Source organism: Anguilla anguilla, chromosome 3 (genome assembly GCF_013347855.1).
Source record: "Anguilla anguilla isolate fAngAng1 chromosome 3, fAngAng1.pri, whole genome shotgun sequence".
In the NCBI taxonomy this organism is placed as follows: Eukaryota; Metazoa; Chordata; class Actinopteri; order Anguilliformes; family Anguillidae; genus Anguilla; species Anguilla anguilla.
In genome coordinates, this window is record NC_049203.1 from 41,592,140 (window position 1) to 41,613,985 (window position 21,846).

Below are 21,846 nucleotides of genomic sequence, written 5' to 3' on the forward strand. Positions count from 1 at the left end.
CTAACAAACCGTATAAATATTGTTTTCTTCCCCCAGCCAACAGTACTAAACAAATTGTAACGAGGAAATTTTGTTTGGCACTTTTGTATCAGGTATGCACGAGCGTTATCTGTTTCATATTGTCACGTAATTCTTGTTTCTTTTTTTGTATTGTTTGTTTCTTTATTACAATCCGGCAGGGATTGTAATACAGTATGAGTCAAAGAGAGAAATGGCTTCATTTGGCAACACAAATTTAATATTGTACATAAACAGCATATTTAAATCTAAATCCCAAATATGGACAGAAGGCTTAAAATAGCCTACTTATTTCAAATGAAGATATGCTTGCAGCTGTTTGTTTGGGAATGATAATATGGACAGTTTTGGTTAACTTTTGTTTAATCAACAAATCTCCTTTGGGATCAGGATCGACCCGTATGTGCAGAAAAAGCAGCAGTACATACAAAAATCAAGACCAAAGTAAATTTATGAAAATATTTTATGACCCTTACTATTTGTTATGCATTAGCATGTGAGCCCATAATGCTCTATTTGACACGGTTTCACAGCGCTGTCTGCATATTCCAACAAGATCCCGGGCTGCTCAAGGGTTAATAAGTGTAACGTAAATTGACACGAGTGTATGTGCAAACTTGTCAAACAGTTCAGTATTGGGATTCGTATTGTCTGTGATCGAGTGAATTATCTGTCCTGTGACGGGAAATCAAGGTTAGTACCGAATGATGTTTTATTTAAAACGATACAACAGTAGCCTACATAGCTACGTACAACTTTGTTGGAACTGCTTATATGAGCGAAGCGTAGGTCCTTTAGCAAAGCGTAGTTCCGTATTTCTCTCACAAGTTAGCTCGCTAACAAACTTAACTTCGGTAGGCTATTTCCCTGTCATACATGCAGCTTCGTGAATTCCTTCTTGTTTTGTAAACACCGAACTCACAACGTGAAGGTGTATTCTTAACATTTTACCGATATGGTACGTATTGTTCTTTTGCTGTGCCGCGGTGGTGCTGACTTCCTAGTGTTACAGGTACGCTAAAGAGACACCTGTCTCTGGGAAAATTTTTTGAAGAGCAATTGCTTGTCGACATGTGTCGCCTATTTCGTATCGTAGATCACATCATGTATGCTACAGACATCGTTGCTGAAACTTTTCAAGAATGCTGTATGAAAAGCAATGTATGAAATAAAGGGGTAATGTTGTGTGAGAAGTGGTAGCCTGGCACATTCTTCAAGATTCCGAGCATGCAGGCCGCGAGATGTGTTTTCTCTTTAAAACACAAAGCCCACATAATAACAGCACCTTCCACGGCAGCCCTGTTGTCGGTGACAGGACAGAAGAGTGAGTCTGCTTAGTCTAATTAACCTTATCAGCCCTGTACGTGGCGTGCTCTGTTTGGTGGTAAAAATAAATATTTCATCATGTCATATTGGAAACTAAAAAAGAAAACTTCTTCAATGTATGTTTGATGTGTGAACGTTTAATTTATTTAATAAAATAATAATTATTAAATTATTGAAATTCTGAGGAAATTACAGGAATACAATGAACTAGTCAATTGTTGCTAATCTGTTAGAACAAGCATTAAAGAGTGCTGAGAATAACTTTATTTATTTTCAGTAATGCATATTCAGCGTGAGGCCTGGCGTTTCTGCCCCAGTCTGGATGGATGAGCTGGCCCTGCTGGATTTACTGGAGTGCCCCCTGTGTTTGGAGCGGTTGGATGTGACAGCCAAGGTGCTGCCATGCCAGCACACCTTCTGTAAACCGTGTCTGCGCAGGTTGGCGGCGGCGCACTCTGAGCTGCGCTGCCCGGAGTGCCGCGCAATTGTGCCTGCGGGAGTCGAGGAGCTCCCTGCCAACCTCCTGCTGGTGCGTCTCCTTGAGGGCCTCCACCAGGGTCCCGGGGCAGGCATCCGAGCAGGAACAGGAATGTACAGTGCACCTCTCGCTAAGGACCAATCAGTAAGAAGATCCAGACATGCTCAGTATTCTCAATCCCCCCAACGCAGGCAGACGCAGGGCCACAGGAATGCTCTGGATGGGGCAAGTATCTTATCTAATTCATCTTTATGTGACGGTAAAGTGTTAGCCAGGCATAAGCCCCTCTTTGCCTTTACTTTTTGATTTGAAGATTAATAGGCTATCTCTTTTAAGTTGGAGCTTTGGAACAGAAGACCTTCTGCTCATGAAAGCATGTTTATACTTGGCAGACACAAAGACAGGGAAGTTAAACCCTCTCCATGACCTTGAGTCTCGTTTTTCCAAGTTGGCAGTGCACTTAGAACAGATCTATTTTTCATAAAGGTTCACAGCAAAAGGACATGAAGTAGCCATTAACAGCCCAACTGCTATATCACTCCACTGAGGAATTCATTTAATATTATTCTAAATGTGCAATTAAGTGTGTCTTTTTTGTGTGTGCAAGAGAGAGGGAAAGAGAAAATGTGTGCTTGCAGAAGAGAGGGATGTGATTGTGTGGGAGAAAATGCATGTGATAGAAAGTGAACGTGTGTGCTTTGTGCACATTTGTATGTACGTGAAACTACATATGTGTGAGAGGAAATGTGTTTATGCAAGTGTGTGAGAAATGGAGTGTGTGTGCATGTATGCATGTATGTGTGTATGAAAAAGAAAGTGTTTTAAAAGAATTGTCCTGTTTGTAAGCATGTGTGTCTATCAAGTTTATGTGCATGAATTGCGCTATCCTAGTTGGTGATGCTGGGTAAAGTCAAAATGGGAAAGGGTTTGTGTAAAACAACATCTCAAGCTGCATTCTGTAATAAGCTTTTTTTTTGCATTTTAAAACTGCATGGTTCTCGCCTGTGGAAATCCGAGGGTTACATATCACTCTGAATCTTTCAGCATGTTGCATTGGTACATTCATTGGTTAATCAAAATTGCAAGAAGCCTAGTTCACTTTGATATAAAACCTGGTTAGCTATATCTTATCTTGTTTGGAAGAATTTTTTTTTCATGCATCAACTTTGAGTAGTGTTCTAGTAGTTGTATGAGATGGTTTTGACACAACAGTATGGAATATCAGTGTGCTAGATTTTTCTACCACATTGTTTGCCATTATCTTTAAATGTTGCTTTTTTGGACTGGACATTATTCTCTGGTCAAATGGCAAATTAAAATTTTTTTAATGTGGTGAGATATTTCATGAATATATTTTATCTGGCCTTAATGCCACTATTAACAATGTTGTAGGCCAAGATAAATGGTCACACTGCAGGCACATTACTGCTGTAATGCTGAGCGTTAACGTTAGGTAAGAAGGGGAAATTCCAAAACCCTAGCTCTGCTAGCCTGTCAAAATACTAATCAGTGTTCCATGCAGTCAGGAAGTCCCACCTATTAACCTAATCAAGGGAGATCCAACTGAAGATCACTGACTAGAAATGACTAGTAATCTCTGCCAATTGGATTTTATGTCAACTGTGTACATACAGCGCCAAGAGAATTTACTGGTAGTTGCCTGGGTTTTCTGTGTCATAGTTTAGTCATCCGTGAAAGAAAATGGTCGTGCTGAGTGCCCCAGAATACAAAAGTGTTCACTGCTGAATGATGGATGTTGTTTGAGTATCTTTCAAACACAAACCCACAAGAACTTTTGGAGGTCATGGTGTGCGTTTCTCCAAGGTTCCATTGTGAAAAGTATGCCATTTGCTCTTGCGACACAATGCTACGCTATATGACCAAAAGTCTGAACACCCCTTGGTCTGGGGCTGTTTTTCATGGCTTGGGCTAGGCCCCTTAGTTCCAGCGTAAGCAAATCTTAATCCGATGACATTTTTGACTAATCTGTGCTTCCAAGTTTGTGGCAACAGTTTGGGGAAGGCCCTTTTCTGTTTCAGCATGACAATGCCCAGAGCGAGGTCCATACAGAAATGGTTTTGTTGAGATCGGTGTGGAAGAACTTGTTTGGCTACCACAGAAGACTGACCTTAACCCCATCCAACACCTTTGGGATCAATTAGAAAGCCAACTGCAAGCCAGGCCTTATCGCCAAATCAGTGCCCAACCTCAATAATGCTCTTCTGGCTGAATGGAAGTAAATCCCTGCAGCGATGCTCTAGCATCTAGTATAAAGCCTTCCCAGAAGAGTGAAGGTTGTTAGCAGCACAGGGTTGTCCACCTCCATATTAATGCCAATAATTTTGAATGAGGTGTTGGATGCCAGGTGTCCTCATAATTTTGGCCATGTAGTCTACTTTTGAACCATAACAAGTAGCTCCTTCTTGCATTGTTTTTAGGGATACGCAGTCCATATCATAATTACGTTTTCTACCATTTTCTCAAAAATTCTCAGAGATTCTGTCATATATTATAATGCATGCTGTAGAAGACCCTTTGGCGCTCTGCATGTCAGTAAATAAGTAGTTTAAATCTGGTATCTCAATGAGGAAAAATCATTGTTAAATGACAACCTTGAGAAATCAGATAATGGAAAACAACATGACATTAAAACCTTAATGTTATGTTGTCCTTTTCTGCATGAACAATTGCCTTGGGGAAAATGAGCAAGACAGGATGACTCACTTGTTGTCATTTTCTCTGAATTGCACTGAAACTTTTAGTAAATTGGAACATATTTCAGTTCATATTATATTAAAGAAATCCTTAGCAGATATGTTTACATATTAAAAGGTCACCAAATTTTTGTCTAAAAAAAGAAACTGTTTCTAAAGAGAAAAAAAATGGTTGTGAAATATGGTTGGGAAGTCATATTTTGAAGAACTCACTTCATTTTATGCATTCTTGTACATATACGTGCATTAAGGCAGCTGTACAGCTCATACTGTTAGGCTTCCAGTGTGTGGATTTGCCCCATAACATGGTGTAAAATCCAGGCTGAGCCATCCATCCATCCATCCATTAGGCTATCTATACCCGCTTATCCTGAGCAGGGTCGCGGGGGGTGCTGGAGCTTATCCCAGCGTGCAAGCGGCAGGAATTGACCCTGGACAGACCGGCAATCTATCGCAGGGCTGAGCAAACCATACTTTTAAAAATATATTTGTGTGTTCACTACAAATGGGATACCCTGTCATTCACAGATGGCATCCTTTATCAATTCAGAAGAGTCATACTAAGGGTACTCTACCAGTGCCACAAATTGCTTCTTTCACTTTTCTGTCAGTCAGCTTAGCCATGTTGTCATTGAGTTGTAGGGGTGATTGCACCTCATGCAAAGCTGGTGCAGGCAGGTAGCATATGTCTTATTGTCGAGAGGAGGTACTTTTCCATGATGAGATTGGTAGAACCCCGCCTACCTGGATGATGCATCAGCCAATCACACATAGCTCTGAAGGCATGCTGTCCAGAGCTAGTATTGGCAGAAAAGTCTGAATTTGTTAAAAGTCTGTGGAGTGTGTCCAGTATTTAGCAGAACAGGCTCCCAACAGCCCCTACACCAAGCAGTACTTTCTGTTCTCACAATAGGGAGAAAAGCTGCAGCAGGATATTAAATATTCATGCTCATTTTCTATTATCTGTGAAATAAGCTTATAATTAATAAGTATGGAGTGTAATCATGACGACAACAAGAGGATAGTACCGCAGTGACATTAAAGGGGTGTTATCACAGTTTTAAGATTAGGGTGACAATGAGGGGTGTTATCACAGGGTAATGACAAACCCAAATTAATCAAACCCACAGACAGGCAATTTCAGTGTGACTCGGCTGTGAAGTGAATGTACTCAGATATAGCTGAGGTATATTGGAGTGTACAGAGAAAAAAATTAAAACAGAAGACATGTCCCATTATACTGAGATGTTAAAAATATGAAATATTTTTTGGAAATGGGCCAAAGTGGGAAATGTGCTGATCCCTTTTTAAGAAAGGATTAGTCTTTTGTTACCAGTGCTTACGATCGGAGGAAACTTTTTCAGAAACAATTTTAATCCTATCTTGCCATGAATATTTCAGAGGAGTTGACATATCACTGAAGAGTAATTTATTTATAAGTGTTCTTGGAATGACTGTCAACAATGACTCCCCGAAGAATTCTAAAAGTGCATCCTTTTTTTAAAGTGTGTTATAGGCTAGTTTGGTAGGTCAGAATAGAACATTCATACAGATGAATGTGGGCAATAAACATAATATTAAAATGGGTTTATTTTAAGACTTGCAATCCATGTAAGTATTTGATGTATTTACAATCGTTTTTTGGTATTTAATAATTTACTTTGTCCCGGGTCTGAGTAAAGTTAATTTGGGGGCAAATGAGATCAACTTTCTGTGTCTAAAAGAAGCAATGTCGTTCTTGTATTTGTGACACACAAAGTGGGGAATGCAGGCAGTGTCACAGTGTATCCTGTGCTTGGAGCCAAGAGAGATAACAGTCCTTAGTATCAGTTACTGACTCACTGGGCATGCTCCTGAGCTGTTACGTGCTATGAAAGTTCTGTTATGTTCAGATATTGTGGAAAACAGGAAATCTGATTGAAAACACTTCTTGGATGGAGCAGTAAAGTGATTGGGCATTGGGGCGTATTGAATTGACTTCTGTGAAGTGATGGGTATTCTCTCGTCTCTGGCAGTGTCATACTTGGACAGGGCATGTACACGCATCTTTCCCAAGAAGTGACCTGTAGTGTTACCATGGTCCAGACCATGAAATCTTAAAATTTATTATGCATATTTATTATGTATTATTATGTGAATTATTAACATTGTACATAATGTGGAGACATTCTTATATATTCTGCCTGTATAGATCTGTCCCCTAATAAGTTTGAATCCGATGTGATTTTACAGAAAACAACTTGAGGTTTTTGTGAGAATACATTTTTCATACAGGGTAGTCTAACAAAGTTTTATATTACTCTGTTTTTTTGTACATAATTTAGTGTTTTGTGTTTAACTGTTTGTGAATATGACATTAAACTGTTGACACACATCAGTAATTGTTGACCTTTAAATACATTCACACAGTAACCTGACCATAATTGGAATGGACCAGGCCAGTAATAATGGCCTGCAAAACAATTTCAGACATGTTCACCTCTCCTGGAACTTCCCTATCACCATGAGGCCTGAGCAGACAGGGACAAGCTATCCACTCTGTGCTGCTACTGCACTGGTGACTATAAAAACAAACACACATCTGAAAATCCTCACGTCTTTGAGGTCCAGAACCGGCTCCTGTGTTTTTTCCTGTTGTGCATGCCTGTGCGTGCCTGGGAAGAGGGGGGAGTTTACTGCACTGCTACTGTTCATTCTATAATGTTGCAGTTCACTATATGATAAGTTCAACAGTATACTGGGTTTAATAGTTTATACTCATTACAGAGAAGGGCTACATTGATGCAGCAGATAAATACTACCCCCAACTCCATTGTAGAAAACTTTTTAGTTGTAAGATCTTATTAAACCTTATTATGGGTAATGACTAGGTGTCAATATGGAAAAAAGTTTGTGAAGCTAATTTAAACATACTTTTTTTAAGCTGCTTTTTATGGTGTCAAGCCCTGTTTTCAGTCACACCTGTCTCAATCTTGCAACCCCATTGTAACACAAAATATTATCATTGGATTGATCATCAAATAATCAGAAATTCTGGATTTCAACTCCAGGATCTAGGGGTTCTAGTCTTTTAATCAGTACTTCTCTTTCAGTAAAACTCTTTATACTCAGGTCAAAAGGGTTTATAGCAAGTGAAATATCATTTTTGGCCATGAGGTACCAGTTGATTATTCTTCACTTAACTTTATTATTTTACATAAAGTGGTAAAACGGACTTGGGATTTCAGAAATGTGAATGCTGATTGCTGCCTTTCTTTTTAGGTTCCATGGGCCCGAGCCCTGTGCAATTACAGAGGAAATGTTCCTGGTGAGCTCAACATAAAATCTGGTGACATCATCATCTTGCGCCGGAAGGTTGATGAGAACTGGTACCATGGAGAGGCCAATGGCAACAGTGGGCTGGTCCCAGCCAACGTGATGCAGGTTGTCAACCAGTTGCCCCAGCCTCTGCCCCTTTGCCGCGCTCTTTATGACTTTGATACGAAGGACATGGACCAGGAAGATGTCCAGGACTGCCTAAATTTCTTTAAGGTGGGTAACAACATAAGTTACTATTGCCTCAGTATCAATCAAATAGTTATGTATTTATGATAGCACTCTTAACAGTGGAATGCTCCCTAATTTTCATAATTTATATTTAATATTGTGGCAACACCTATATGATGACCCTTTATTTCTGGTAATATTCAATGAAATGAATCTGTGTCACTCTGTGTGTGTTACCTGTGAATGTAATGGGGTGATTTCTACTAGTTACTTGTGATTAAGATGAGTGTTTGCTCTGTTCTGCATGGCTTTGTTGTTCTGCAAAGAATCAGGGCACAATTATGAATCTTGTCTTTTTTTTTCTTTGTTGTTCTCTTCCTATCTTCTATAGTAATGCTTAACAAACAGCCATGTAGAACAAAATATTACCGGTTAATATCCACCAAGACAGCATATTGAGGAGGTTTCTGCTCACTTTGAAAGGTGTGATTTTCCCTAGAAAGTACAACAGAGGTTGAGCCTTTTTAAAGACAGCACCATTGTTCTCCTTCCAGTCAAGTCTGAACATTATTTGTACAGGGTGCACATCCATTGAAATGGGGTGGGGAAACAAAATGCAGGTTTAACATATTTCATCATGTTAAAGGAATTCTTTTTGTTGATGGGACAGCTGCACTCTCACTGCTTTCATTGCACATTTAGCGCAATCAGTGCAGATCAGCTAGCGTACTTCAGAATGAAAAGAAGCAGTGCTTGACTGCACAAACTTTGGAACAAACATGTGCTAGTCTCTCCCATTAATAGAGAAATGTGCGCCAATTGAACAGGGCGTGGCCTTCACTGGCCTTCACTGAGAATTCCACATTCCACCAAAATTGGGGATTAAATCTGTTAAAGAAAAAAAAATCAGTTTTTCTTGGACACAATTGAATATATTTTGATTTCACAAAGGTTTTTTTATTTTCCTTTATTGCTATATCTTTTCCATAAATTATATGTGCTTTGTATATAAAATATATTTTCAGTATTTAAGTGACAGAACCTCCTTGTTTTGCAAGACTAGTTGGAGGCATTTAAGCTTGACGTGGTGTCCAGATGAACATATTTAAAACACACCAAACCTGCCTAATTCTGTGAAAACAAAAAATGTAGTCTCTTTCAGGAAATATCTTGAATAAGGTCACTGAGGTCAGTAACAATCCACAGGGTTTTGAGTGAAACAGAAGCTCAGGCATTTGCATAAACGATGTCACAATAATATGTAATGGGGAGGAAGTAGTTGACGGTCTTTTTTCTGGCATACGTTCACGAACCTTTCCTGACGGAAACCTTAGTTTTTGGCAAAATTTATTGATGGACTTTTCTAGAAGGTGGCTAGAACAGGTAGGTTGTGTAGTCTAAAAATATGTTTTGGAAAGGCTGAATGTCATCAGCTTGCTTTTTCTGCATTCTGACGAAGCTCATTACGTTTTGTTACGTGACAGTAAAAGCAGCCTTTGGTTGTAAATTTTGAGCTTTGATAAATGGTGAAAATCCTTTCTTAACTTTGGAGGTTGTTTACCGAAACTGGGGTTCTGAGAAAATATGTGTTGGTTATCTAGCTCTATATGCACACTGATTTATCACCCCTGTCAAGTATAATAATGAGAAAGAGCAGAGGTTGGCAGGAGACTTCGATCTGTATTTGAAGTGTACAGTCGTACAAGCCCCCAGGGCTGGATCAGGCCAGACATGTGCACTGGTAGTACTATCATTAATATGCTGTGTTCTGGCCAGAAACCGCAAGAAATATTAACCTAAGTTTATTTATTCAGTTCCCATCTAACATAACCGGTTTTTTTTCTCCTATCGAAGCTTATGGTGAGCTTGGAGTCGGAAAGGTTGTGCGCAACATAAAAATGCCATTCTCTCATTCATAACTTTTCTGTACTGTGGTCACAGTCACAGGGTTGGTGAAGAATATGTGCAGTTAAATATTGGCTGGAATGGTGCATGTATTTGAATTTGGAGTGCATAGTGAGGGTGAGAAAGCCTCTGATTGGTTAGAATTGTATACTATTTGAGTTTGGAGAAGTGAGTAGTGGCCTGGCCGGTCACATCTACTTATGAAGCATTTGTCGTCCTCAAAAATTGGAACGAACATGTGATAGCCTTGGGACAAACTATGCAAGAATGTGGTTGAAGGAGCAATTCAAAACTGGTGAGAGAATCTGCGGTATCTCTTGAAAGACACTAGACACAAAGGTGGTAGAGAGTAAGGTAGAGAGTAGGAGTCCTAGGAGCTAAGTATAGACAGTGGTCAGTCATTGTCACCAACTCTCTCACATCTTGTCTTCTATTTTTCTTCCAAACATGGTTTTGCAGGGAGACATTATCTCTGTGATAAGACGAGTGGATGAGAACTGGGTTGAAGGGAAGCTGGGAGAAAAAGTTGGAATTTTTCCTATCCAGTTTACAGAAGTAAGTATTTTTCTGTGCAGCTGTCTGAACATTTGAAATTGGTACGCATACACACACACACTGTGTAGTGTACTATAGTAGAAATATTTGCCTTCTTACTTATTTTCCACATCAGTGTTTTTATGCCTCCGCGACAGCACAGCCGTGGCCGGAGGCAATATATTTTCGGGTTGTCCATCCGTCCATCCGTCCGTCCCGATTCTCGTGAATGCGATATCTCAGGAACGCCTTGATGGAATTTCTTCAAATTTGGCACAAACGTCCACTTGGCTCAAAGATGAACTGATTAGATTTTGGTGGTCAAAGTTTAAAGGTCAAGGTCACTGTGACCTCACAAAACACGTTTTTACCTTGAGGGAATACAAAACGTTTTTTCCTTGAGGGAATTTCTTCACATTTGGCACACACATCCACTTGGACTCAAGGATGAACTGATTAGATTTTGGTGGTCAAAGGTCAAGGTCACAGTGACCTCACAAAATACCTTTTTGGCCATAACTCAAAAATTCATATGCTAATTATGACAAAGTTTCACACAAATGTCTAATAGGACAACATGATGAAGTGATGACATTGCACCCCTAAATTAGTGAATCTGAATCCATCCAGCTTGCTTTGTTTTAGCGGTAATAGACCATTCTTGTGACAGATTTATGGAACCAGGTTAACTTGCAGCTAGGGATGGGTGATATGGCCTAAAATTCATATCACAATATTTTGCATGATATTTTGTAAATTTCTTGTGAATTTCTGTATGTTCGCTCGTTTCATGTGTTACTAAATAGCATTTCTTCTATATTCCACATTATTCAACCAAGAGGCAAAAGCAGGGGATGTTATCTGCCATTTTTTTCATTTTCCCATCCGTCTTGCTCCAGGTTACAGAAATTTGTTTGATAATTTGCATTTCTTGTTAATGAGATTTCCATTGTGCTCTGCGGGGCAGGTAAATGTGAGTAAGTGCTTGCATCTTAATTGGGAGGGAGTTTTATATGACTCACTCTGCACTCCCTGCTGGTAGCCTGGCTGAGTCTGCTGTGGGCACCTAGGTATGAAGGCACCATCTAGTCTAGTTTTTTTTTTTCCTTTTTTTTTTGTTAGTAAACTGTGTAACTATCTACTATGTGATGCCATACTTTGCTAAATGATGGGGTTAACAGTGAACCAGCTGATCACCATGATTACCATTTCCAGGCTCCGCTTAGTGGTGAAAGAAACATTTGGGCCATGTGGGCCCTGACGTTAGTGGCTGCTCAGAAAGCAGCCTCGAAACTACAGGGTTGTGGGTTCCCTTCCCAGCCGATGCACTGCCTGTATATGCTTAAGCAAAGCACTTAATCAGAACCACTTCCCTGAATGTATTGTTGAAACTGTCACTGCCTTAGACACTTACTTAGAACTTGTATGAATTTTGTGTCAACAAAATGCTCAAAACATGAAACTGAATTTACAACTGTCAAAACTGTTAAGGCATTACGAAAGTTCTTATGTTTTACTGTAACTGGGTAAGCATGAAATGTGAAAGTCAAGTTGACAAGCCAGCTTATCTAACACAAGCTAGTCAGCTGTTTTTTTGTTAGCAAACTATGTAAATACCACGAATGTCATCACACTTTGCTAAATGATAGAGTTAATGGTGAACAAACCGATCACAACGATTACCATTTCCAGCACCACTTAGCAGTGATGTAAACATTTCCTGTAAGCACAACTGCTTACAGAGACAGTGAGAGAGAGCAAGAGAGGCAGCAAGATAGTGTGTGTGTGAGAGAGAGAGCGAGAGAGAGAGAGAGGGAGAGAGAGAGCGATACAGCGAGAGAGAGAGAGAGATAATGCAGCACATTAGTCAGCCTCCAGAAGCAACAAGAAGCACTGTGCTTTCTCACACAGCCCAACTCCGCTGCCGCCAAACTCCTGGACAAACGCAAGGCTAACGGGACCACGGAGTCAGGACCCCAGGCGCGGAGTGGGAGCGGGAGCAGACTCCCTGTGCCCAGTGCTCCAGGAGCCCCCAACCGTTCCAGCCACCCCCAGGGCCCCGCAGACATCAGCCCAATCTTCCTTGGCTCCAGCACCCTCGCTGTGGTGCCTCGGGTGGGTGAGAGTCGCAGCGAGGGCAACAGCAGCTCCCTGCCTCAGGTGAGTGTGGTCTGGGAGGGGGGAGGGAGTGGCCTGCTGGGATCCTCTCTTCATTTGTTTTGGCTTTCTGGGGCTGAATGCCATGCAGTTGGCACTGAATGAACGGTTCTTATAAAGCATTCCAGGCCTTATATCTGAGGGAGTGTGTTTGGTGATGGCTATTTATAGTTGAATGAGCTATGGCTGTTAAACCTTTACAGAACTATTAAATGTGGCTTGCTGTATCCTAGTATATCATAATAGCTTGTGATGGTATGAACACCAAATCTGTAGGGCTGTGTTAGAGTGTAAATGCCCAGTAAGACTGTGTGAGAATGTAAATGCCCTGTCAGTAGGAATCTGTCAAGGATGCCCTAGGAAAAATTCCCTGTCAGTCAGACCTATAATTTAATTCACGTAGACTCATGTTGCATGATGCTCTGAGGAATATGAAGAGGAGAATGTGTTCTCGACAATCTGAGTGTAATTCAGCAAGCTACCGACAGCCTGTCCCCACACTCCCCTCCCACCTCCCCAAAGCCAAGCTTTCATTTTCCAACTTGCAACCTCTGAAGAACCTCTGCCCATATTCTGTTTTTAAAACCAGACCACATACTCACAGTAGCTAAAGTGAATCAGAAGTTACCAGGAAAGCTAAGAGACTGTTACAGTACATTACATTAGCATTTAGAAGATGCTTTTCTGTGTACATATGCAGCAGGTCTTTTGGAATTGGTAATGTAAAATGCACCTCAAATCAATGCTTAGATTTCACACCACCGGAGAGACTAAGTGAGGCATTTTGGAGTCGCTGATCAAATTTCACTTTTCTTCTGGAGTGAAAGTGATCTGTTATGACAGAGGGAGAAAAATGGACATGCACTGAAAAGATTTTTTCTTTTGAAAAGGTTGTCCATCATGTACAACAGCTGTGAACTGGGACACTGCTTTCTTAAACTCCTAAAGAAATATCCAGTTGCCTAATACTTTGGGCAGTTGAAGTATTTCATATGCCAAATGGGTTCCCCCAGTGAAATGTGTAATAATGGGCAGTAACAATCTATTATTATGGGCTGACATCATTGCAGGAAAGGCAGGAACATAATAACCCACAAGCTGCTACAGGAAAGGCTCTGACTGCAGGTGGAGTGGGGAGGTGTAGTTCTGGCTGCAGTGTTTATGAGAGTGGGGTTGCAGGATGAGGGATTATATGGACATCTGGGGACTCTTCGTTTAGATACAGGCTGACGGTGAACTTGTGGGATGGAGGATGGTGTTTCAGATGTACAGATGGGAGATGCACAGTTAGGAACCCAGAGGAAACCCCTGCACCTGACTGTGCAAGTCTGAGCCGAGAGATGGCGGAAAGGCTCTTCCTCTGTGCGTGCATGGGCGTGTCTCACCTGATCTTGACAGGACATGGGAGAGGAGAGTTTGGAACCTGCCTCATTCAGGATAACATCTTTTAAAGAAACAGTTTTGCAAAGCCTAAGCACCTCTGAGCTGCATTTCGTGCTGTGGGTCACTGCAAAACTTTTTTTGGGTGAGCAGCTTTTCAGAAAAAGTGTTTACTCTGCCAAAATCAAACAAAAAAAGGTTTGAACAAGTGATGTGTATTTTTTGGCATGTGATTTGTCTAGGCAATGAGGAAATTATTTGAAATGACTTGGAAATATCCTTATAAGAAAGGACCACTTTAGATATTACTACAGCTAAGAAAAAGGAAAATGTTTTGCAACGTAAGTCAAATACATGGAACCCCAACTTAAATACCATGTTAAAAAATGACATCAGCAGTAGCTTAGATTGAAGAAGGGTACAGTAGAGTTTATGTAAATTTGACATCTGTGTTCATTCGTGTCACCTGGATTTGCAGTGTAGACTGCAGTGATCTGATGTAATGATACAGGAAGTGGATGTGACTCCTATATTCAGCTCTATTTAGAAAGAAGTGTACCAGCTTGATATGTACAAGTTTGTCCAGAATGTTTGTAGATTGCTGTTGGTATAAGACAAAAATGTGATCCTGGATTAATATTTTTTGCTTTCTCCACTTACTTTAGCCACGGGGGGTCACCTCTATGTGAACAAAATCTTTGTTTTCTGTGAATGCCTGTGTGGTAGCACAGGCTGTGTGAGGCGAATTAACTGGGACATAGCCACCTTCAGCTTTTCTTGTCATTTCTGCTTGATTGCATACGAGCTGCAATGGCTCACAGTGTCAAATGAATGCAATGCCTAATTATGCCGATAGTCAAAATAAGGAGTGAAAATGTGACAATGGCATAAGCGGGTGTGCAGTCCCAGTGAGGGCATGTGTTAAAATGACATCAGTTTTTGTACAAACCTAGTGAGAGGGTGTGCTAAAATAACATCAGCAGTTGTGCAGTCGTAGTGAAGGGATGTGCTAAAATGACATCAGCAGTTGTGCAGAACTAGTGAGGGGATGTGCTACGGTTACCTCAGCTGTTGTGTGAGGAATATACTAAAATTACATTACTGAACGCTCTGCAGCCTACTTTACCAGTAAACCAGAGGGCTTCTGGTATCTTACAGGTTACTTGGTTTAATGTTTAGACCTAAAATATTTTCATGATTGTTCGCCTGATGACATTTTACCTGCGTCATTTTCATGGAGGGGTTAGTGAGGAAAGGGAAGTATGGGCACTGTGGTTCTGTCACATGGCCATGACTCATGTAAGTTACATAAGTGTCCGCCTCTCATCTGCTGTAATGCTCATTCCTCTTGACTGAGCTGTCCACATCAGCAGCTTGCTGGCGTACTGATTTCTGGGCAGCGGCTTAGTAGAAAAAGTACATCTGGCCCAACATCTGACCTGCCCATAGGCCACTTCTTAGCACTTTATGAATTTATTTTTAGTGTCCATCCTTAGACATGAGAGGCTGTGCACATTTTTAAATTGGTAAATATGCAGAACCATTTTCTAAGAACCCCCTCACATTGTCTACAAACACCCCCCTAATATAAGGGACATGCTTCTTAGAGCAGATTACAACCCCCCATCCTACCTCATTACCTTCTGAATGACATTCCTGCAGGTACAGCACCGTGAAAAAGAAGTTGCCCCCTTCCTGATTTCCTCTATTATTCCATATTTGTCACTTTAAATGGTTTCAGATGTTTAGACAAAATGTCATATAAGACAAAGGGAACCTGAGCAAACGCAAAGTTTTTCACATTGCTGTGGAGTAATTTTAGCCCACTGCTTTAGTTTAAATAAATTGGTAGGTTTTTGCATATGAACTGCTTGTTGCAGGTCCTGCCACAGCATCTCTATTGGGTTCAAGTCAGGACTTTGACTAGGCCACTCCAAAACGTATTCGGTTTCTTTTCAGCCATTCAGATGTCCTTGTGGACTTGCGTACATAGACAAAACTCATAGACATTTCAGAACATTGCAGTAACTTGTTTAAGACATGAGTCACATGTACCAATATTGATGTGCATGTTCATATACTGTGACTGTTTATTTTTTTGTGAATATATTTCTATTGCTGTACATGTTTTTAATAGTATGATTCTTTCTTTTATATCTGTCACATGGTGTATCAGCTGTGTTTTATCATAACCATGCCTACAGTATATATACTGGTAAAATGCCAGTTCTTGGTTACCTGTCAAAGATCCCTGTGGGGATCCTTTCAGGAGCCTTAAGCAGTGAGCATACATTATCTTTTTTATGTGATTTATTCTTATCCAGCTCCTACAGAGAGAGATTTTGGATGTGCGCACTTTCAAAGTTTTTCAAATATGCTGAACCTCCCCCCATCCAGTGGTGTTCAGGGCAGCAGAATCGTTAGCCATTTTTTGGATGTAGATTGAAGACCTACCTTTTCAGAATGTATCTTGGTCTCCCTCTCATCCCCATGCCCTAAAACTCCCACCTTTTGTATTAATTCAGGATAGGTTGTTTGTATGGTTTTATGTTCTGTTCTTAATGTTTGTTTTGGATGCCACTTGAATGTATATTTTTTCCTGGCTAGCATTTTCATTAGTGCTTTGGTTATATATACACTCACTGGTCTGGGAATATTATTAGCCAGGTCTGGCATTATTGCTCATATAAATCAGCTGATTGCACTTTCATTTCTCCTGCATTGTAATTCACTCTGGATAACAGCAGCTGACTGGTTTCAGCATACAGGCCCTGACTGAGTTGCATTGGATCATCAGTTCACACAAGTTGTTTGTTTAGATTTAATACTTTTATGTAATCTGTTTTCGCACAGTAAACGAGTGTAGCCTGCTTGACTGTATTTCATTTTTGGTTTTGTCATTTTCAATTCTGGCAGCATTTCTGCTGGCTATTTATAACTAGTATAATGATTCCAAATGTTGATGCTACCAATTAGCCTGCCTCTCATTTGTCCCAGGGAATGTCATTCATGTGAGCAGCTGAAATAATACTGTCTCAGTGTGGTTCTGAAAATTTCAAGAAACAATGACGCATCTAGGGGATGCACTAATATGAGAATTTCTGGCTCATGCCGATTTCCGATTATTTGGGGGGGACATTAGCCGATGCCGATACCGATGGTTCCATTGTTTGGTGGTTCTGCTTCCATAAACTGTTTAAAATCTTGCCATTCTAAAAAAAAAAAACACACACACAATTTTAATTACACAACTTTAAAGTAGCATATTGGTGGCACATTGGTGCAGTTAGATGTTACAGCAGGTGGTCGGCAATTTATATTTGTGTTCAAATTTCAGTTTGTCTGTATATTCAAGACTTCAAACAAAATGATCACAAGGAGAGGATAACTTAATATGCTGCATTTATTGCAGAAAAATAAGCTGTCTAACCCTGTGTACGCCACATTATAATTAAGACTCCACAATTGCACACAACACATTTTAACAATGTTACAAACTTCAGTGGACAAATAAGATTTTTGGAACATTCAATAAAAATATATTGGACCAAATGAATTTATATCAGATTAAAGTGCCAGGGTTTTGTTGGGGTCATATATTTCAGAAGAATTGTTTTTGGAGGAAAAAACAGGGGCACACTTTACAAATTTACCAATCCTCTAACCTATATTATCACATTTGGCTGTCGATCCCCCGAGTTTTTCCCCGCAATTTTAGTTGGTGCCAAGTTCACGTTCACGTTCGATTCTAGCTAACTTGCCGGGAAACCGTTTTACCGGCACGCAAACTCGTACAAACTGATCAATCGCAAAGTTGACGGCTAAGGTTTGGTATCTAGTTATGAGAGGCAGTATCCATGTAACTCTAGCTTGCTAGTTGATTATTTAAATAGTGCAAACAAGAGACATACAGTTGCATTGAGGTTTCACAAGAAATTATTACATTTCAGAAACTTTCACTTTGAGATGGCTTGGAGAATAAAGACTTTAAAAAGCCAGCATGTCTCCGGTCTCCTGGCGTCAACTTTCCCAGGTAACAACATAGAGGTTGACTTGTGTTTTGGAGCAGCGCCCCGCAGAGGCTCATAAGCGCCAATGATTATTGATTTCAAAATGAATAAAAATTTGGGTTATTTTTGGCATTAAAAAAATGATTTCTTTTTAAAATTTATTTTTACAGGTCTGTAGGCTATAATTATAGGATAAACACTGAATATGGAAAACGAAGTGCAGTTATGTTATATTTGATAGGCAAATGAAAACCAACTTTTGGAATATAATAAAAAGACTTTTTGCCTTTTGATTTACAGGACATAATCTGAGTTGACCGTCGTTTTTTAAACGACGGCCGATGGCCGCTTGTGAAAATTGTTAATCTATTGGCAGATACCGATCGTTGGCCGGTATATGTACATCCCTAACACATTCCATTAGTGTTTAACAGTTTGATTAGCTAAATCGTTAGTTTATGCTGTGTACGGGTGCATGTTCACTGAGTAGCCTACTACACAAAACAAAACTATCTAATACACTTTTTCCCACAGTCTGACAACCTGGCAAAGAAACTACATGCATGCATTGTATCGTGAGTCACTGAGATTATGGTTCCTGATAGGGCAGGTTATTGAGACACACCTTCACTGTATAAGTTGCTATATTTGTACTGTGATATTGTTCCTGTATTGGGTGAAAGCACGTACAACCACACCTCATCACACCTTTTAACCTACTTAGCCAGGTATGCCCTCCTTCAGACAGTCTAGATCGGAAATCTTGAGAGGTTTCAGTGATTTGCTCTTTTCTGCTTCTGCAACTAAATGACTTGGATGAATATTAGCATCTGAAAGACTCTAAACCTACTTTCTGGGTTGGCCTAAATTCCTGGAATGGTAGAAGTAAGTTTTTCTGAGATGAAGGCAGGGCATGAATCATGTCTTTGCGGTGCCAAGGAGTACTTCGGTTGTTTATTAAATCAAAACAAACTTGTATACTACTGATTATGTGGCAGCAGTTGAATGCTATTGGGGAACAGTACAGTAGTTATATCATGAGGGAACTGCACAGTAGTCTGTTGTATTTGTTTTGTAACTGCTCAGTTGTGATTTAGTCATGAGTAAACTGTGCAGGACTATGTTGTATTCGATAAGTAACTGCAGTAGTGATGTGACTAAGAGGAAACTTCAGGAGTATGTTGTATTTGTTAAGTAACTGTGCAGTAGTGATGTGATTAAGAGGGAACTGTGCAGGAGTATGTTGTAGTCAATAGGGAACTTTGTGGCAGAGCGATGTAGTTTGGTGCATTTCCTGTAGTAGTGCCCAGATGTATGCATAGGTGTGTTAAATGTTAGGATACAGTATGCGAGTAGCCTTGGATAAAAGGATCTGCTCTAATAAAATAAAATAAAATAATATATTATTATTATTATTATTATTATTATTATTATAGCTGATTTTCTGTTTAATTTGGAAGGTCCATCTGTAGAACAAATGTACAGTATACATTAAAGGAAAGTTTACTTCCTTGGGTTTTTTAGTATTATTTCAGTTTTGTGCTGTTTTTGATTGGCCCAGGCAGTTTTGTGTGTGATGAAGGATATAACGGCAGCGTAGTATAATGAGTAAGGAACTGTACTTAATTGGTTGTGGGTTCAATTCCCGGGTATGACTCTGCTGTTGTACGCTTGAGCAAGGTACTTAACCTGTATTGCTTCAGTATATATCCAGCTGTATAAATGGATGCAATGCAAATGCTATGTGAAATATCTTTTAAGTTGCTCTGGATAAAAGTGTCTGCTAAATGCCTGTTATGTAATAGATGTTTAGATACATTTATAATGTCCTGCAGCTTTCCAATAGCTGATATAGGGGCATTCAGAAATTCATGGTCTGGAGCAAGAAAATATACCTCAGCTAACTCCCAAATGGCTTCTACAGTTATGTTATGCCTGTGGAGGTTATAACTGTGTATATTACCCAGCTATTCTTCAAAAAATTATGCTGATAACCTGAGACCACTGTACTCAAGGACAGAAGAACTGGTATTCTATAAAAAAAGATATTTATGTTTATAATTATGAATATGCACAGCCTCTGGAAACATAATTTGACAGCACAAGCTATCTTTGAATTACTTGAAGTCTAAAGCAAAAAAATACACATTACATTACCTTACATTACATTACATTTATTTAGCAGATGCTTTTATGCAAAGCGACGTACAAAAGTCCATATCATGGTCATTGGAACAACTACAAAACACAGGTTCGATAGGGTACAATACTCATTTCGTACAGTCATTTATAGCCAAGAGCACATTTCAGTTTCCGCAGTGGACATTATTCTGACCTAACTTATGCCAGGTCAAACTAGGGGGAAGAACAAGCTACAATATTAGGACGAAAATACAAATTACAAGTGCTGGAATGGGGGTACATGTAACATGAGTGCCATGAAAAGGGGGGTTAGTCCAGGTATAGTCTGAAGGATGCGTCTTCAGACCATGGCGGAAGATGGGTAGTGAGGGAGAGGTTCGAAGAGGGACAGGGAGTTTGTTCTACCACTGGGGAGCTAGGGTGGAGAAGCTCCAACATGTGATCCCTTTACTCAGATGGGAGGGGGTGCAAGGCGCCCTGCTGCTGCAGTGGAGTGTTCGAGCAGGCGTATCTTGAATCATGTCCTGTAAGTAGGCAGGGGCCGTCCTGTTTGCTGCTGTGTAGGCGGGGGTCAGGACTTTGAACCTGATCCTGGCAGCGACCGATAGCCAGTGGAGTGACCTCAGAAGAGGAGTGACGTAGACGACAAAGCCCGTATACTAGCCATTGTAAAGGTCGTCAGAAACTTTTGTAAGCATCATTATCCCTCTTTGCACATAGAAACTGTCTGGGCCAATCAAAACACACTAAAACTGTAATGATATGTGATAGTGAACTGTGTCTTTAATAAATCTATTGGATTTTCCACACCAATATGAAAGTGGTTACATTGATTAAATTACATGGTTGATTGACATGAAGTTTGTGACATGGCACAGGAAGACTCCATGTGAAGTTGCTATTTGAAAGTTAACTTTAGCTCTGAGGGTATCAAATAACAGTTACTGTAGTGTGTATCTTTAATGTTGTTTGAGTGTGGCTTTTGCTCTGTTTTAGGGGTCTCCGGTGGTTCCAGGTGAGAGAAAGCCTAGCGCTGACCCAGCGTCAACCACCGTCGCCATGGCACTTATGAACCCTCAGTCCCATTCAGCTACCATGGAAAGCAAGCAGTCCTCCAACCAACAGGTTTCCATCAGCGTGTGAGTCCTGCTGTGCAATGCTGGGGTGGGCGGGGCTAACATTTGGTCGCAAATGTTTTATGGAGACCGCACACCTATCTAGGATTTCTTTCATACAGCACGTCAGGGTTTCAGCCAGGCTAACCCAGACTATGCTTGTCCTACTATAAGCTGTGTTTCATTTTCTCTCAGTGCAGTTTTAGTTTGCTGTGTATTCAGGGGTAAGAAACACTCTGAGCTTCCTGGAGGAGTATTCTGTGGGAACATTTCACAAAGGAGGAAATTCTCTCATTAACACTGGAGCAAATGGCCAGTTTAAATTCAATCATGCTGTGAACTCTGCCACCGGATTTAAGCATAACACTGAGATTTCACTGTTGTCAAACTATTGCACTGCTATCAATCAATCTGGTTCCAATGAAACATCAATGCAGCTGAGATCCAATTGGAGGCACACATTGCCATATTGCTTTTCTTGCAGTCATTCATGCATATTTTCACAAAAGGCCTTAATTGTTGTGAATTGCACCTTCTGTCTCACTGCTCTCCGATCTTTCCTTTTATGGAGGAGCCTTGGA

The 21,846-nt window shown here is 40.3% G+C and overlaps 1 protein-coding gene across 2 annotated transcripts in view; it reads left to right on the top strand.

The window, feature by feature from the left end:
• The first annotated feature begins 573 nt into the window (after positions 1 to 573).
• The window catches only part of sh3rf2 (SH3 domain containing ring finger 2), a 33,121-nt gene continuing 11,848 nt past the window's right edge, over positions 574 to 21,846 (top strand). The window contains exons 1-6 of one of the 2 annotated variants that reach the window (XM_035408011.1): positions 574 to 711; positions 1,622 to 2,047; positions 7,798 to 8,067; positions 10,387 to 10,482; positions 12,373 to 12,621; positions 21,147 to 21,289. In XM_035408011.1, coding sequence (XP_035263902.1) covers positions 1,667 to 2,047; positions 7,798 to 8,067; positions 10,387 to 10,482; positions 12,373 to 12,621; positions 21,147 to 21,289 — 1,139 coding nt within the window. In that variant the 5' untranslated portion in view covers positions 574 to 711; positions 1,622 to 1,666. Of the gene's footprint in view, positions 712 to 1,322; positions 1,343 to 1,621; positions 2,048 to 7,797; positions 8,068 to 10,386; positions 10,483 to 12,372; positions 12,622 to 21,146; positions 21,290 to 21,846 lie in introns of those variants that run through there. The other variant, XM_035408012.1, reaches the window with a different exon arrangement.